The 17,259-nt window shown below is 33.6% G+C and overlaps 1 protein-coding gene across 9 annotated transcripts in view; it reads left to right on the plus strand.

Moving 5' to 3' along the window:
- The window catches only part of Ranbp17 (RAN binding protein 17), a 353,366-nt gene that overhangs the window by 31,768 nt on the left and 304,339 nt on the right, over positions 1 to 17,259 (plus strand). For 8 of the 9 annotated variants that reach the window (XR_010041092.1, XR_010041091.1, XR_010041093.1 and 5 more), the window contains 3 exons: positions 2,456 to 2,521; positions 13,293 to 13,397; positions 15,151 to 15,316. Coding sequence is in view for 6 of the 9 variants with exons in the window: in XM_063230765.1 (XP_063086835.1) it covers positions 2,456 to 2,521; positions 13,293 to 13,397; positions 15,151 to 15,316 (337 nt within the window). In the remaining 3 variants the exon portion in view is untranslated. The remainder of the gene's footprint in view (positions 1 to 2,455; positions 2,522 to 13,292; positions 13,398 to 15,150; positions 15,317 to 17,259) is intronic. The other variant, XM_063230767.1, reaches the window with a different exon arrangement.

The raw sequence follows: 17,259 nt of genomic DNA on the forward strand, positions 1-17,259 counted from the left end.
TATATATATAAAATGCTTTTTATATATTATATAATCTAATTTTCAACACACTTTGTGAAGTGGGTTTCATTTTGTAAGTGAGAAAGCTAAGGTTTAGAGATGTTAAAGAATTTACATAAGATCACACAATGATTTAGTATAGCACTTCAAGTCTTCTGACAGTTTTTAAAAGACTTTTTAGACTTTATCATATTGATTGTATTGTTTTCTCAAATACTTTTCAGCCTAAGTTATTTAAGTCACAGCATATGTATATTTCATAATTGCCTTGCATAAATTCAGATATTTGGATTGGAAGAAAAGACAAGAGAAGATTAAATTGTGCCAGGGATTCTACCTGTCATTTCACATAATGATTACATATCCTAGAATGATACAGGGAATTCTGAATCTACACTTGGCTCTTATATGCTTCTTTGAAGGATGACTCAGTTATTTAAAGATAATATTTCTCATACAAACATAATCACTAATTGCAGCAACGGTACTTTAGCTAATATTTGGCTGAAGAGACAGTGATCTGTTATGATTCTTGGAGAAAAATTGGCCATTGGTAAAAATTAGTTCTGTATTGGCTTGTTAGTGGTGATGGATAATTTGAACTTTCTGAGATTTTGCTTCTCGTATACTATAGTGTTTTAAGTGTCAGATGTGTCACTTAGTCCTGCACTTAGTCCTGTAATGCAGTGCAGAAAACCTGTGTAATAGTACTACATAGCAGCCTGAACTTTTGAGCATCCTTTTTGATGTTGTTGTTGCGGTCCTTGTGGTGTCACACTCCACACATACGTAGATACTTCCTTTCTACATACATACCCAGGGGACTGTCATCCAAGGCAATGCTATTCACATTGCTCCTATGGAAGAAGGTGAGGATGTTATGCAGATTGTAAATAAACTTGAGCTTCATTCATAAAGAAAGAGTTGATATGAAAAAAAATGCCTCTTAGATAAACAGTTTGTTTAGTGACTTACCTGTGGTGTATTCTGGTAGATGTTTTTTTGCTGTTGTTGTTATGGGCCAGGTATCAAACCATTTTTTATATGAAAATTGAACTATTGGACTGGTAGGAGGGTTCATGGACTAGCAGACAATCAGAGAGTAGTTATTGACCTGATGTGCACATAGGATGGATGCATCACTGAATAGGAAATTAGGGGCTTAGTCAGGTACCCTGATCATGCTGAAGATCATAGAAAATTGAAATACAGAAATTCTGCTACATTTCTTTTGTTGTTGCTGTTGTTCTGAGATAATTTGAGTTTAATTATATCTAGTGAGAGCAGTGTTATTTGAATTTTGTGAGAGTTGAAAGGATGACCAACTTTTAAGACTTGAGAAGTATATTATCTATTAATGTTTTGTATAATTGCACTGTAATCTGATGCTACATTTATTTTTATATTTCTACTGTGATTTTTCAGTAGGGCAGTTTGTTAGTAATATGCATTTAAAATCTGAATTTCAATATTCAGGAAATTTTTGAGATTAAATTAGAGGCTTATTAAATTAAAACATGGTAGAGACTATGAAATTGCTCACCATATTGATAGCTATGTATTTATTCTACATTGAGTACTTTAGGTGCCTTCAGTATAGGTATATAACAAGTCCATACACGTGCATGGTTAAATGAAATTAAAAGGGCCCATGTAATCTTCTATAAGATGAAAGGATTTGAATTAGTTTCTAAGCTATTATTTATTGAAAGCAGCTATTACAGTAAGTTTCAAACATGGTTATACAGCCAAACAGTACAGTTTGTTTGTTCTTATTTATTGTCTTATAAAAGCTTACATTTGAGGTCTGGGAATGCGGTTCAGTTGGTAGAATACTTGCCTACCATGTGTTGGTGCCATAAATTTCATCCCCAGTACTGCCACCAAAAAAAGTTAGTATTGAAAACTCTTACATGATTTCTTTTTTTTGTTTGTTTTTTGGTACCAGTGATCGAACTCACAACCTTACACTTGCAAGGCAGATGTGTAGGCCACTGAGCTAAATCCCCAGCTCAAGAGGGAAACATGCTCACATGTACACTCTTCTGTTAAACACTTTAACTTTTTTTTTTTTTTTTGGTACCAGCAATTGAACTCATGACCTCATGCCTGCCAGGCAGTCACTTGTGCTTCTGCGCCAAACCTCCAGGCCCTCTTACATGAGTTCAAGCTTAGTTTATCATATGTCTCAGGTACTGGAAACATTTTATAGAGTATCATATAATTGTAAGGTAGATAAGCATTTTTCCACTCAACTCTCAGTACTCAAATTTGTTCATCAAAAAAGTTTGAAATTTCTTTTACATGTAGAACTCATCGTGATTTTTCTACTTGTTTTTAAATATATTAAGGAAATGTGGTATTTTGGTATTTAATGCTTTATAATGTTTTATAAATACTACTTTCATTGTACATCAAAAACCAATCATGTCTCCATTATTTATTTTCTCCAAAGGGCACTGTGGAACACTGTGTAATAGGAGTAATAATCCTTTCTGAATTGACTCAGGAAATGAATCTGGTAAGCCTATTTAATGGAATTTACTTAAGTGTGGAATTTGCTTAAGTAATGTTCCTTTTTTTTTATGACAAGATACAGGGGATGAAACTCTGACTACTGAAGTTTTTTTTGATGTGTACCTGTTTTACTGGGAAGGTAACTAAGTAATAGATTACTTTCCATTGTTGTTGAAATATCAGCAGTGGTAGAAAATATCTCAAGTAACAGGGAATTAGACATGGTCCTTGTTCCATGGGTACTTGGAAAATTTTCCTTTCATCTTCCATGTACATAGAACCAGAAGACATAAATTAAATGCAAAAGAGAAACTTTTATTCACTTACAAATAAAAGATGAGCAGTTTGGTGAAGTGATTCTCAACAGTCGGTACACAGCAAGACTTATCAAAAAGCAGGCGTCTTGGGACTTGGCCACTTTTTAGCTGGAATTTGCACCCTGTACAAAGAGTTTTCAGAAGCTGTACCACCCTCCAGCAGTGCTTTTACAAGCTCAGCAGCTGAATGCATTGTCACTTGCTCCTGTTTTTGTGCTTAGTATGTTCTGAATAGAACAAAAACAAGTTAGGTTCTGTGTAAAATCACTTTAGAATAAAGGGCGTTGTAGTGTGTAAATTTAAAAACATTCTGAGTGGGATGTGTTTGTCTGTGTATATATGTGTGTATGTATGTGTGTATATGTAGAGAAAGAGACAGTAGGGATAGAGATAGATCTTATATCCCAAGACCAATTCCATTTGGTGTCACAGTATAGCCATGCATATGAAAACACAAAATCTAGAGTATCTATTTTTCTATTATTTTTAATCAAGAATTAGAATTTTTTTTCTAGATTTATAGGTGGAATTTCTAAATTTTGAAGTGATATAATTTACTGTGGTTGTTATCTCCTTTACTTCTCTATCCCAGAGTACCTGATTTCTCTCATAGACATGTCCAGGATAAGTAACAATACATGTTGGCTGAGATATTATGGCAGAGACCTTCATGAATCCTAATAACTTCGTAAATATTTCTGATGAACTATAGATTTGTTTTAAAAATATTTAAAACAGCTTTATTTTAAACTTGTTATTGTCATTGTCATTGTTATTGGTTTGTTTGCTCACTATTCTATTCAGGCTCTCCTTAAACTCACTATGTAGCTTAGGCTGATCTTGAACATTTGACGATCTTCCTGCCTCAGCCTCCCAATGCTGGGATTACAGGCATGTGCTGCCATGCCCAACTTAAAAATAGTTTTAGTATAGAAATTTTACCTAAAAAATGAAGAGAATATACTAACATCATGTAGTTATCATCCAGTTGTAATACATTTTGCCAATCTTAAAACTGTAAGTTGGATTCATTTTCTGCTTAGCAAATTTAGGAATATAGGTTGCCTTGGAATTGAGAGTTTGCACTATTTAGCTTGTTACTGAAACATGACTATAGATAATGGGGATTTCTAATGAAAGTATAGTTCAGAGATAAGCAAATTTCTTTTTTAAAAATAAACTTCAAAAAGTTTCAAATGTGCTATAAAGAAATTTTATCTTGACCATTTGATGATAAATTGCCAACATAATCACCTTCTCAGGGAAATACTTCAGTATATTTCATACATACTAGAACATTTCCCTATATTGTGATAACACCACCATTAAAATACAAAAGTTAAAATTAACATTGACATGTTATTATTATCTAATTTCATAGTCTCTTCATATTTCATCTGTTCACCGCCACATATCCTTTAGAGAAAAGGGTGCTACTTTAGAATCAAGGATCATGCTTAGTTCTCAGGTTCTTTTATTTTTTTAATTTAAAAGAGGGTAAAACAAAACAGAACAAAGCAGATCAGAAGAAAACAATGTAAGTGACACATTTCAAAGCAAGACAACAGGAGATCAACAGTGGATACCATAATGTCTCGTGTTTGCTACTAAAAGTTGTCTATATCTTCATACACAGTGAACTCATACAAAACAAAGTAGTATAAACTGATCAAAACAAAGTAATGAAGGTATCACAGGCCTTCAAAACCAAACAATAGGAAAATCAACAATAGCTACTGTAATGTCTCTTGTTCTTGTCAAAATAGCTATCCATAGCTTCATGTATGTTGAAATTAAATAATGCAAAACAGATTAAAACCACTCTGAACAAAGAATAAAAGCATTGCTGGGTTTCACAGCATGACAATAGGAAGTCAGCAATGGATACCGTAATGTCTCTTTTTCTTTAAAGTAGCTGTTCATATCATGCATAATATAGTCGATTCTCATAAACAGTTTAGGAGAAATTCTAGCCATGTATAAACCTGTATATGTACACCTGTCCTTTCTGCATTAGAGGGAAAACAAAACAAAACAAAACAAAACAAAGCAAAACAAATTACTAGAAAAACAAGACAAATAACAATAGCAAAGAGCCCAAAATGATGACAATGTAGGCCTTCAAAACAAGGTGGTAGGAACGTAACTAAGGTTGATATTTTTCACAGGGATCTTCAAAAGAGTTCCTTAGATCACTAGACACAAACATGCAAAATTGTTCCAATCCTATGAATGTTAACTATTTTATTCCAAGAACTGATAGAATTTGTAGCACCATCATCTTAGATATCCTAAGTGTGTTAATACAAATTTAGATATTTTTTCTTTTCCCTTCCTTTTTTTTCCTCCTTTTCCTGAGATATTATTTTTCCCCCCTTGAATAGATTCTTACCCTTTCACTGTATTTATTGATTATTTTGTGTCTTATATACTCTTATCATTTCTTACACTAGGGGACAATACGATATTTATACATGTTAGTTTGATTTATTTCACTTATGAATATGATCTCAAATTGCATCCATTTACCTGTAAATATTTGAATGTTATCATTCCTTATGGCTAAGTAATACTCCATTGTATAAAAATACCACATCTTTTTTATCCATTCCTCAGTTGATGGGCATTTAGATTGTTTCCAAGATCTGGCCATTACAAATTGTGCTGCTACAAACATGGGTGCACATATATCACTGTGATATGATGTTTTCAGTTCTTCTGGGAATATGCCCAGAAGTGGAATAGCTGGGTCAAATGGGACTTCCAGTCTTTTTGGAAAAACCTCCAGACTGGCTTCGATAGTGGTTGTACAGTAGCTACACTCCGACCAACAGTGCAAAAGAGTTCCTCCCCTTCCACCCCAGCCTCTCCAACGTTTGTTGTTGGCCATTCTTTCTGGAGTGAGATGGAATCTCAGTGTAGTTTTAATTTGCATTTCTCTGGTGACCCATGATGCCGAAAATTTTTTCATGTATGTATTTGACATTTGTATTTCTTTATCTGAGAGCAGTGTATTCATCTCAAATGCCCATTTTTGTACTGGGTCTTTTAATTTCAGGGGCTTGATTTTTAAAAAATTCTTTATATGTTCCACACAGAAGTCCTTTGTCTGAGGGATAGTTCACTAAGATTTTTTCAAAATTCATGGGTTTCCTTTTTACTCTGTTGGAGGTTTCTTTTGACATGCAAAGACTTTTTAATAAGACGAGATCCCAGTTACTGATTCCAGGAAGTATTTCCTGTGTGGTTTATTTTTGTTCATGAATTCTCTGCCTACCCCTATGTCTTCAAGATTTCTACCTACTTTGTCTTTCAGCAGATTTAGTGTTTCTGTTATAATATTTAGGTCTTTGATTCATTTTGGTGTTAGTTCAGTAATGGTGATAGGCATAGGTCTAGTTTTAGTGTTCAGCATATGGAGAGCCAATTTTTCCAGCACCACTTATTAAAGAGACTATCTTTCTTCCAGTGAACATGTTTGGCCCCTTTTGTCAAAGGTAAGGTAGCTGAGTGTGATTGTAGTTGTGATTGTATCTTCTCATCTATTTCATTGACCCTTAGTATTCCAGTACCATGCTGAGTTTTGTGACAGCAGCTTTGTAGTATAACTTCAAGTCAGGAATTGTGATTCCCTCCTGTCTTGCCTTTATTGATCAGAACTCCCTTTTCTATTCTGGGTCTCTTCTGGTTCCATATGAATTTTAGGAATGATTTCTCTAGATCTGTGAGGTGTGTTAGTGGTATTTTGATGAGAATTGCATCAAATCTGTATAACGATTTTGGGAGAATGGCCATTTTCACAGTATTTGTTCTTCTTATCCATGAACAATGTCTTTCCATTTTCTGAGATCCTCTTCAGTTTCTTTGTGCAGGGTATTGTAATTTTCCCTGAATAGATCTTTTACTTCTTTTGTTAGATTGATTCCTAAGTATTTCATTTTTTTAGATGCTGTTGTGAAGGGTATGGCTTCTATTATTTCTCTCTCAGTGAGTTTGTGTATAGGAATGGTATAGGAATCAGCTACATTACTGATTTTAGTTATTATACATAGGAGTCTTTCAATGGAGTTTTGGGGTTCTTTTATGTAGCCTATTATGTCATCTGCAAATAATGATAATTTAACTACTTTTCCTATCCTTACTCCTTTTGTTTCACTCTCTTGTCTAATTGCTCTGGCTGGTATTTCCAGCACTATATTGAATAGGAGTGATGATAATAGACATCCTTGTCTTGTTCCTGATTTTAGAATAAATGCTTTCAGTTTTTGACTGTTTATGATGTTGGCTGTTGGTTTGTCATAGTTGGTGTCTTAGTTACTTTATGCTCGTCGCTGAGACAAAATACCTGATGCCCAGTTTGGGTAAGGCAAGGTTTATTTCTTACAGTTTTTGGAGGTTTCAGTCCATATGCAGTTGGCTCCAAGACAGGTGGGCATGGCTGGTCTGCCTTTCATGGCGTCTGCAAACAGCAAGCTCGAACCAGCAAAGAGCAAGACACACCTTCTTCCTGCCATTACATCACATCCTGGCTCCACCCCTATGTGGGTGGAACACTGACCTCATCAATCCAAGCACTATACAATGAACCATCACAAATGAACAATGCAAATTCATGAGGCCTGGGGGACACAAACATAAACCATGACAGTTGGCTTTTATTAAATTGAGGTAAATACCATCTATTCTGATTTTCTGTAGGGTTCTTATCATGAATGAATGTTGGACCTTATAAGCTTTTTCTGCATCTATAGAAATGATCATGTGATTCTTATTTTTGGCTCTATTGATATGGTGTATTACATTTATTGATTTATACATGTTGAACTATCCCTGTATTCCTGGGATAAATCCCACTTTGTCTTGGTGTATAATCTTCTTGATGATTTGCTTCATTCTGTTTGCCAGTATTTTATTGAGAATTTTTGCACCTATGTTCATTATAGAGATTGGCCTGTAGTTCTCTTTTTTGGTTGGATCTTTCTCTGGTTTGGTATTAGGATAATATGTGCTTTCAGGAATGAGTTAGGGAGACCAGCTTCCCTTTCAATTTCATTGAAGAGTTTGAGGAGTGTTGGCATTAAGTTTTCAAATTTCTTGTTGAATTCTGCAGTGAATCCATCAGGACCTGGGTGTTTCTTTGTTGGTAAGATTTTAATTACATTTTCAATTTCATTAATTGAAATTGGATTTATTCAGCAGTTTTACATCTTGATCCAGCTTTGGTAATTCATATGTTTTAGGAACTGTCCTTTTTTTCTGTGATACCAATTCTGTGAGAGTAGAGGTTTTCGAAGTAGGTATTGATCTTCTGTGTTTCCACAGGGCCTGTAGTGATTTTGTCCTTTTTATTCCTTATTGCAGGAATTTGAGTAGTTTCTTTCCTTTTTTAAATAAGGTTGGCTAAGGGCTTATCAGTTTTATCTATTCTTTCAAAGAACCAACTCTTTGATTCATTGATTGTTTTTATTGTTTTCTTAGTCTGTTAGTGCATTGATTTCTGCTGTGGTCTTGATCATTTCCTACCCTCTTTGGGCTTTGGACTTAACTTGCTCTTCTTTTTCTAGATGTTTGAGGTATAGCATCAGGTTGTTCATTTGTGTTCATTCTGTTTTCTTGATGTGGGATTTCACCGCAATAAATTTCCCTCTGAGGACTGCTTTCATTGCATCCCACTGGTTCCAGTAAGTTGTATTTGTATTTTCCTTTGCTCGTAGATGTTGTTTAATGTCTTCTTTAATTTCTTCTGTGACCCACTGATTGCTCAGGAGTATATTATTCAATTTCCTTGTGTTTATAGAGGTTTTGCAGTTTCTTTTGTCAATAATTGCTTTTTTCATGGTGTTATGATCTGATAACATGCATGGGACAATTTCAATTCTTTTGCATTTACGTAAGCATATTCTGTGGTCTAGTATATGGTTTATTTTAGAGATGTCCCATATGCTGCAGAGAAGAATGTTGTTGAGTGGAAGACTCTGTGTATGCCTGCTGAATCCATTTGTTCACAGATGTGACTCAGTTCTGTTATTTCTTTGCTGATTTTCTGTCTGGTTGATCTGTCCCTTGGTATCAATGGTGTGTTAAGGTCTCCTGTTATAACTGTGTTATTGCTTATTTGATTGTTCATTTCTGTTAATACTTGCTTTGTATATATAGCTGGGTGCCCTGGAATTTGGTGCATATATATTTAAGATTGTCATCTCTTCCTCTTGAAGTTTTCCCCTAACTAGTATGTAGTTTATCTCTTTTGATCATTTTTAATTTGAAGGTCACATTATCTGCAACCGAATAGCTACTCCTGCTTTTCTAAAATTTTGGTTCCTGTTGCATGGAGTATTGTTTTTCATCCTTGCACTATCAGTCTATGAGTTTCCTTTTGGGATAGATGGGTTTCTTATATACAGCATGTGGTTGGATGTTGTTTCTTGATCCATTCTGCCAGTGTGTTCCTTTTAATTGTTGAATTGAAGCCATTACATTAATGGTTATAACTGCTACATATTGGTTTATTTTTGATGTATACCTTTCTGCTGTTGATTCTTTACCTTTACTCTCTGTTTAATTGTTTGCCTTGCTCAGTGGCTTTTTCCTATGTCTATGCAGAATGTCTTGTAGTATTCTTTGCAGGGTTGATTTGGTGGTCATGATGTTTTTCAGCTGTTCTTTTTCGTTAAAGTATCTTATTTCACTTTTGGAGGACAGTTTTCCAGTCTGGGTTGGAGTCATTTTCCTGTAGGATCTGAAATACTTTGGTCCGTGCTTTTCTGGACTTGATTGCTTGTGTTGAGAATCTGCTGTAATTCTGATAGGCTTTCCTTTATAGGTGATCTGTCTCTTTTCTCTAGCAGGTTTTAATATTCTGTTCTTATGTTGGATTTGTGGGATGTTGATGATTATATGTCTCATTGTAGTTTTATTTTCGTTACGGCTATTTCGAGTGCTATATCCCTCACATATCTGTTTCTCAGTTTCCATTCTTATGTTTGGGAAATTTTCAGCTGTTGCTTCCTAAGTAGACTCTTGATATCATTTATGTTGTCACCTTTTTTGTTTATACTTATCAATCTTAAGTTGTTTTTATTTGTATCATCTTGCAGCTGTTGGATTATCTCCTGATCCTTGTTATTTTTAGAAGATCTTTCCTGTGTACTAGCTGAAAGTGTATTGTCACTTTGAAAAAGTGGCTTTGCCAACTTTTGATGGAATTTTTGATTTCTTGTATATCTCTTTGAATCTGTTTCATGCATTCTGTTTGTTTCTTATATTGTTCATTCAAGGTTTCCATCTTTTTGCATTGTTCCTCCAATTTTTTAACTATGTTTTCTTTAGATGGGTTCAGCATTTCTTTCATTACATTTATCATTTCTTCTTTTACCTGGGAGATTATTTCTGATCTGAGTTCTTTTACAGTTGCCATCATTTTAGGAGTTGCAGGTGTTTGGCTTACATTTTCTTCTATGACCATATCTTCCAGGCTTGCTGGCATGGTTGGAGCATTGAGATTGCATTTTTGTTCTTTTTGTCATTTTCCTATATTCCCTTATGGAGGCTCAAGGCAAGGTCTCAGTTGTTTCTTGGGTTGAGAAAATCTATCCCTACTGCAGGGAGTTTCCCCAGTTGAGTGGAAGTTGTTAGGCCTTCCTGGGTGGTTCCCAGCCACTTGGGGCTGCTGGTGAGGGCCCAAGTAGGCCTGAAGGGACCTTCCCATGGGTCTTCTGGTGTTGGAGGATGCTGGGTGAGCCCTATCAGTCTCAAGGTGATGCATGGAGGCTTCCCTGTGAGATGGAAATTGCTGCACACTCTTTAGGCTAGCAAGGCTGAGTGCAGGCGGCTCCAGGCCACTGGGGGTCATTGGGTGGGGACCAAATAGGCCCAGAGGGACTTTCCCTTGGGTCTCCTGATGATGGGGGATGCTGGGTAGGGCCAGTTCTCAAGTTCTATTAATAGACAGTGTGGAAAAATCCCTTGATCTTTGCTTAATTTTTGTGACTTGGTGTGTGTGAAGATTGAACCTGTGGTTTTCTCATTTGGATACTGCTTGGTGATTATTTTCATGTGTATTTCTAAAAATATTACAGAAATGCTATTGTGGTGTTATTGTCTCTTACCAGGAAATATGTGATTTGATTTATCACATCAGCGTGTTACTTAAGATGGTCTCTACAATGTTATCTTATTGTATATTCTTTGTAATTAATAAATATTATTTGGAGAGCTACTTTAAGACTGAAAATTGCTGTTCCCCATCAGACTTAAAATTTATTGATTTGTTTATAGTAACGTAAATTCTGTCTTTCTAGTTTTAGTTAAAAGGTTATAGTATAGTTTATTACTAACATTATTTTGTTGTTCAGCTTGGCCAGTAAGAGACTTTAAGCTGTTGGGAGTTTTCTTTGTTGGTGGTGGTGTTGATGATGCAGCATTACCATACATTCTTTGAATCCTTTTGTTCTTTCGGCACATGACATTCAAGGCTCACCTTGCATAGAACCCAGTGTCTTTCAAGAAAAGCTCCAAGGTTTGAAATGTAATTTGGTTTCATATGGTGAAAAAGTAGGGCTTCAGTGGAGATACTTTAGTCTTAATTTTATGACACTTTCATTTAAAGTAGCATTTATTAAGCCTTTCTGAACAAGTAGTACACGAACCTAGAATACATGGGAAAAACCCAATACTTTTCAGATGTGTGCCTTATACATTCATTCAGTTTTAGTTAACAAGATGTATCTTTTAAAAGAATGGTCCAAATTTGAGTTTTACTAAGAGTTAAGAGAGGAATATAAGTTATCCTACTTTTCCTAAAGGAGACTTCCTACTTTCCTAAAGGAAACTTTAGGAAAAGTTTCCTACGTTTCCTATTATTCCTCGAATATATTCAATATATAGTTTTCTACAACTAAAACGTCCTATGCCTTGATGGTAGAAGGTACAAGTATGCAGTAGAAAGTAGACCTGTAATTCCTCTTTTCAAAACACTGGCGATCTAAATAATAAACATCAATTAAATAAGGCTTTGAAGAAAACTCTGAATAAGATGCAGATTTGTATTTTGGCTCTATTGACTCCAAATTTCTTCATTTTTTAAAGCTTACTCTATGAAAAGTTGGAATGCACATGCTTACATACATTTTATTATGATCAGATAAACTGCTAGCATTGCAAATAGTACATAGAAATGACGCAATAAATCCAAGTTTTCTCTCCATGGTATGGATATGGTGGTAGTAAGAGATTAGTATAATTTTCTCATGTACTTAAAAAAAGGATAATATGTATCTCAAAGTCTAGTTTTGAGAATTAAGTGAAAGAATATGTGAAGAGTGCCTAAAAATTAGAATTATGCTGCGTGCTCTTTGTGTTAAAGAGAATTTTTTTATATGTGGAGGAAGAGATAGACATTGAAATTTGATGCAAATTAAGGGAGGAACCCTGGAAGTGATAATTCTAATGTTACATTTGTGTAGAGATTATAGTTACTACATTCCATAATTTGGACTGATTTTACGCTTTGTTTTCTCTAGCTAAATATGTCATTTAAGTATAGTCTAAATTCTATGTTGGAGTTTCAAAAGTGTCAGACAATCAAGTTTTTCTTCTTTCAAATATATAAACATTAGCCAGGAAAATGATTTATTGCTTCTTTCAAATAGCAAAATAAATTAATAATAATTCTGTAAAAACTCTAGATCATAGAGTTAATGATCATATGGGTAGCAAACGTCAGGTTTGTTTTTTTGCTTCCTATTGATAAATGGAAATATTACTAGTATTGGTATAATTTTGAATGTTCTATTTTAGGTAGAACCTAAGGAGCTAATCTTCATAAATTTATTCTCAAAAATTGTTTGCCATCAACCAATATATCTGTAGGGAATGTGCTATTCTTACACAATAAATCATATTTGTGGTTTCTGCCTTTGTTTCTTTCCAGAATATCAATGTCATGGTGCTCAGAATATCAGTGAAATAAACAAATGACATATTTGGTACATACAAAAATATCACTTTCATATAGAACTTTTCTGTAATTTAGTTGGCTGATTTACAAAATGTTAAGGTATGAAGATTATCTGAGAGAATCCTCATTTTACAGATGACATCTAAGGAATAGAGTTGTTACAGGAGTAATAGGAAATATGCTGCATGGTTCAGGAGTTGTTATTGTTACTTAGTTTTTGTTATCTATATAGTTTATACTGCTTTAAAAATGTGATCAATTGAACCTTTTACTTTTGGATCAGTATGGAAAACTAAATTGAAAGAGAACAGAATGTTGTGCCATTAACTATCTGAGAGATCTTGATCAAGTCACTTATCCTGGTAAATTTTTAAAAGCTGTTAAACAGTTCTTTACAGTATTATTCTTTAATTATTATTTCCATTCTTTTACTTACTTAGTAAATTTCTGCTTTGCTTGTTGTTAGTTCTTTTTAAACTAATTAATCTCGATCTTTTCAGGTTGATTATTCTAGACCTTCAGCAAAACACAGGAAAATAGCTACCTCATTTCGTGACATTTCTCTTAAAGACATATTTGTACTGGCATGTTCTCTTCTAAAAGAGGTAAATTATTTGATAATTCAATCTGTTAGGGAATTTTGGGAATTGTAAGAGAGTCAAAGTAATTTAAATTTTTCCCGTTTAATTCTGCCTTTAAAAGAATTATTATAGATAGTCTTAAGTAAATTAAAATTGCACATATCTATAAGTATTCCAAGAAATCTATATTCACTTACTGAGTATATAAGGTGCAATCCAAAGGAAACTTAGTAAGTTGTCTCTACATAGTAGTTTCACTGTTTTGTTACTATAGATTAATTGTAAAATCTAATTGTCTTAATTTTTTTTTGCTTGCCTGCCTGTACTTTGCATACAAAAAATGAAATGATGGTAAGTTTTTGTGAGTTATGTAAGTTAATTATCAAAATTTATTAATCATTTAGCCAGCATAGCTGACTTGGTAAATGACGATTTCCCTTTAGTCTCATCGTGTTGTATTAAACATTAGTGATCTCATGATTCACAGTTGTTTCATAGTCTCTTACATATCTGGGATTCTGTCATGCTCCTCAAGCTTGTTAGTTGGCATGATACAGCATTTTCTAAAGTATGTTTCACGAAGCACTAGTTTTTATACACTGTGGTACCTTATTTCCAAACATTTCTTTCCATGAATCTGGTCACAGATGGAATTGACCATGAACCAAATCAAATTCATAACCACATAACCACATGTTCAATGTTGATCTTACAGGGAAATTTAATTTGGTTCATGATGAATTGAGTTTGTGACCAGAATCATGGAAATAATTAAATATTTCACTTCTGTGATATAGGTTGAATTTTCTTTATCCTCAATAGTCAGGACCAAATGTATTTCAGATTTTGGAGTTTTTCAGTTTTGGAATATCTGTATGGATTTTATTGATTGAGTATACCTAACTCAAAAATCCAAAATCTGAAATTTACCAAAATTGAATCATTTTTGAGTGTCATATGGATGCTCAAAAGTTTTGAATTACATGGCATTTTGGATTGTGGGATTTAGAGATGCTCAGTTTGTACAGTAAGAAGATAATTGTCCAACTAAATCAGATTAAAAGACTTGCCCTTAAAAATTTTCTTTTGGTATGGAAAAATGTAACTTGTACAAATATTGGTAGAATAGTATAATTGACACCTACGAACCTTTCAGCCAGCTAAACAGTAACAACTCATGGCCAATCTTGTTTCATTTCTATCTCTACCTATCTACTTTACTTCTTTGTACATTTTTCTTGGAGGCTCCCAAGTTTCATGTCTTTTCTTTACAAATATTTTGTGAGTTATCTTTAAAAGATGCAGTCTTTTCGTGTTGTGGCAGAATGAACACTATTTTGGTGGTCAGAGTTGCTTTCCAGAAGCTTGTAGTCTTTGTTAGTCAAATATAGGTTATTAAACATGAAGTTAGCCCAGTTTTCTTTGAAGAAAGTTGTACTTTCAGTTTGTGCAAAGCATTAGTTGAACTAACAAATCCATACACACACATAAGTGCTATGCAGAGTATTTGTCTTCAAGTTGCCTCTTACAACTTTAGGTAACTTGCATTATGCAGTTAAATGTAAACATTTTCATGCTCATTTCACAAAATTAAATTGAAAAAGTCTTATTAAAGAAATTTGTAATACCAATTTTACCATTTTCCTTAATATTTGGGACAAAACAACTTTTAAAATTCTTTTTTTATTAATTTTTTCGGCATGGAAGTTACTTGAATATGTGAAGTTAACATTTACTGAAATATTTCAAAATGTTTTAATTCATTTTGAACTTTCAGATATTGTCCAAACCTTTAAATCTGCAGGACCAGGATCAACAAAATCTGGTGATGCAGGTTTTGAAACTGGTCCTCAACTGTTTAAGCTTCGATTTTATTGGCAGTTCAGCAGATGAATCTGCGGATGATCTTTGCACAGTCCAGATACCAACAACCTGGAGAACAAGTAAGAAAAAATTTTGCACAGGGTGTTCCATGTAAATGGTACAAAAGTAAGCAATATAGTTGTTATATGTACAGTCATCTCTATTTTTTCACTTGGCCAGTGAAAAAGAACTCAGGAGGATTTGTAACCCAGAGTAGCTATAGTTCACAATATTGAAATGTTTTCCTCAATTTATAGCATAGTAACTGCCATTTTTGATTTTGTTATTCTAAATAAAACAAAAGCTTGCTGTAGGACTAGGTAAGAAAGTCAAGAGCTTTTAAAATTTTCAGATAAAAGTGGGAGAGGATCCAGTAGTTAGCAAGCAATGTCAACATATTTCTCAGAATTATAATGAGAATGAGTTAGAGGAAGTAACTTAACAGAGCTGAGTTGCAACTTATTTCCTAGAGGAGAAATATCAAGCCTTTGAATTTATTATCCTCACATTCTAGAAAAATGGTAGCACTAGGGTACCTCTAAAGTCAGAGCTGGGGAATAGTCTGAAATGACTGGTAAAAGACTGTATGTTGAACAGATTCTTCCTCTTGTGCAGCTAGATGATTACCTTTTCTCATTTCTTTCCTGTCTGTATGCTTTGCTTGTCAAGACTAGACCTTTTTTCTTAAATTTAAACTGGAAATGCTTTAAATATAGGGATATCTGATAAAGAACAGATGTTAGATTTTGTGAGAACCTCTATACTGGAAGAGTAAGACTAAAGCAACATAAAGGGACATAGTGTTCTATATCTGGACTACTGGTGGATTCATGAACCAACACATGTAATTAAAAATTGCAAAACTAAAAACATACATATGTATATGTATGAATACATGTAAAACTGGAAAATTTGAATAAAATTGGTGAAATGTATCAGTATACATTTATTTCTTAGTTGTAATTTTGCAAAAAACTGGATAAGATGTAGGATCTATCTGTGTTCATTGATGCAACTATGTTATGAACCTGCAGCTATCTCAAAGTTTAAGGAAAAAGTTAAAGAATTAATATAAACAGAGATGAAGTAGAGTGGAATTTTGAAAATATATAGTAACAATCCCCAGAGAAATAGCAAAAGGAAATAAATTCCTGAAATATGAATAGGATACTGTTTTTAAAATCAAAATTCAGAGAATGTTCCACGTTTAAGGAGTAGTTGTCAAATACTGCATTCAATAGATGAATTAGAAAAGAAAGTTAATGAAATTTAGAAATAGAAGAAAAAAAGCAAAGAAATGATTGATTAAAAAATGTGTTTATAATATTAGAAGAAACAAGAGGTCTTGTATCTGACTGGTATGTATTCTAAAAAGAGAAGAGAGAAAACAGAAGAAAGTTTGCAAACAAATATCCAAAAAAGTTCTCAACACTGAAGAATTTAAGTTTTTACATTGAAAGAACTCACTATAAGTCTCTGGCATAATGATTGAAAAAAGAGACACACTGAGTTTCAGAATCATAATATTTCAAAAACAATGTGGATTCAAGAAAAAAAATCCTAAATTGTATGAAAAAGAGAAAAGTATGTCACCTACACAGATTTGATTTCAAGAATGAAATAGTATTGAAAGCTAAGAAAAATAATGAAGTAGTATTCTTTGGCTTCTGAGGAAAAATTATTTCTAAACTACTGTAGATGCAAATCCTCTTAAAATTTATCCCTCATGCACTTTCTGTCAGGAAGCTGATGTATAAGCCAATAAAGTAGGAGAAGGGAATTTGGGAAAAGACAAGAAGACAATGAGCAGATTAAAAAGGAGACAGTTATATGACAAAATTAGAGAACAACTATTTCAAGTTGGAGCCTCTGAGAGGTGTGAGTAAGACAATGGAGATGATAAGTTAGTGATGTTATAGATTGTATGGCAAAGTTTATGAAAACATTTTGCAACTCTGTCAAGGCATTTGGAAAGAGTTATTAACAGACAGATGTATAGCTAAGTACTGGAAAGATGCTGTGA

Source organism: Cavia porcellus, unplaced genomic scaffold, assembly GCF_034190915.1.
Source record: "Cavia porcellus strain 051 isolate PalLab524CR breed Dunkin Hartley unplaced genomic scaffold, mCavPor4.1 scaffold_19, whole genome shotgun sequence".
NCBI classification, from domain to species: Eukaryota; Metazoa; Chordata; class Mammalia; order Rodentia; family Caviidae; genus Cavia; species Cavia porcellus.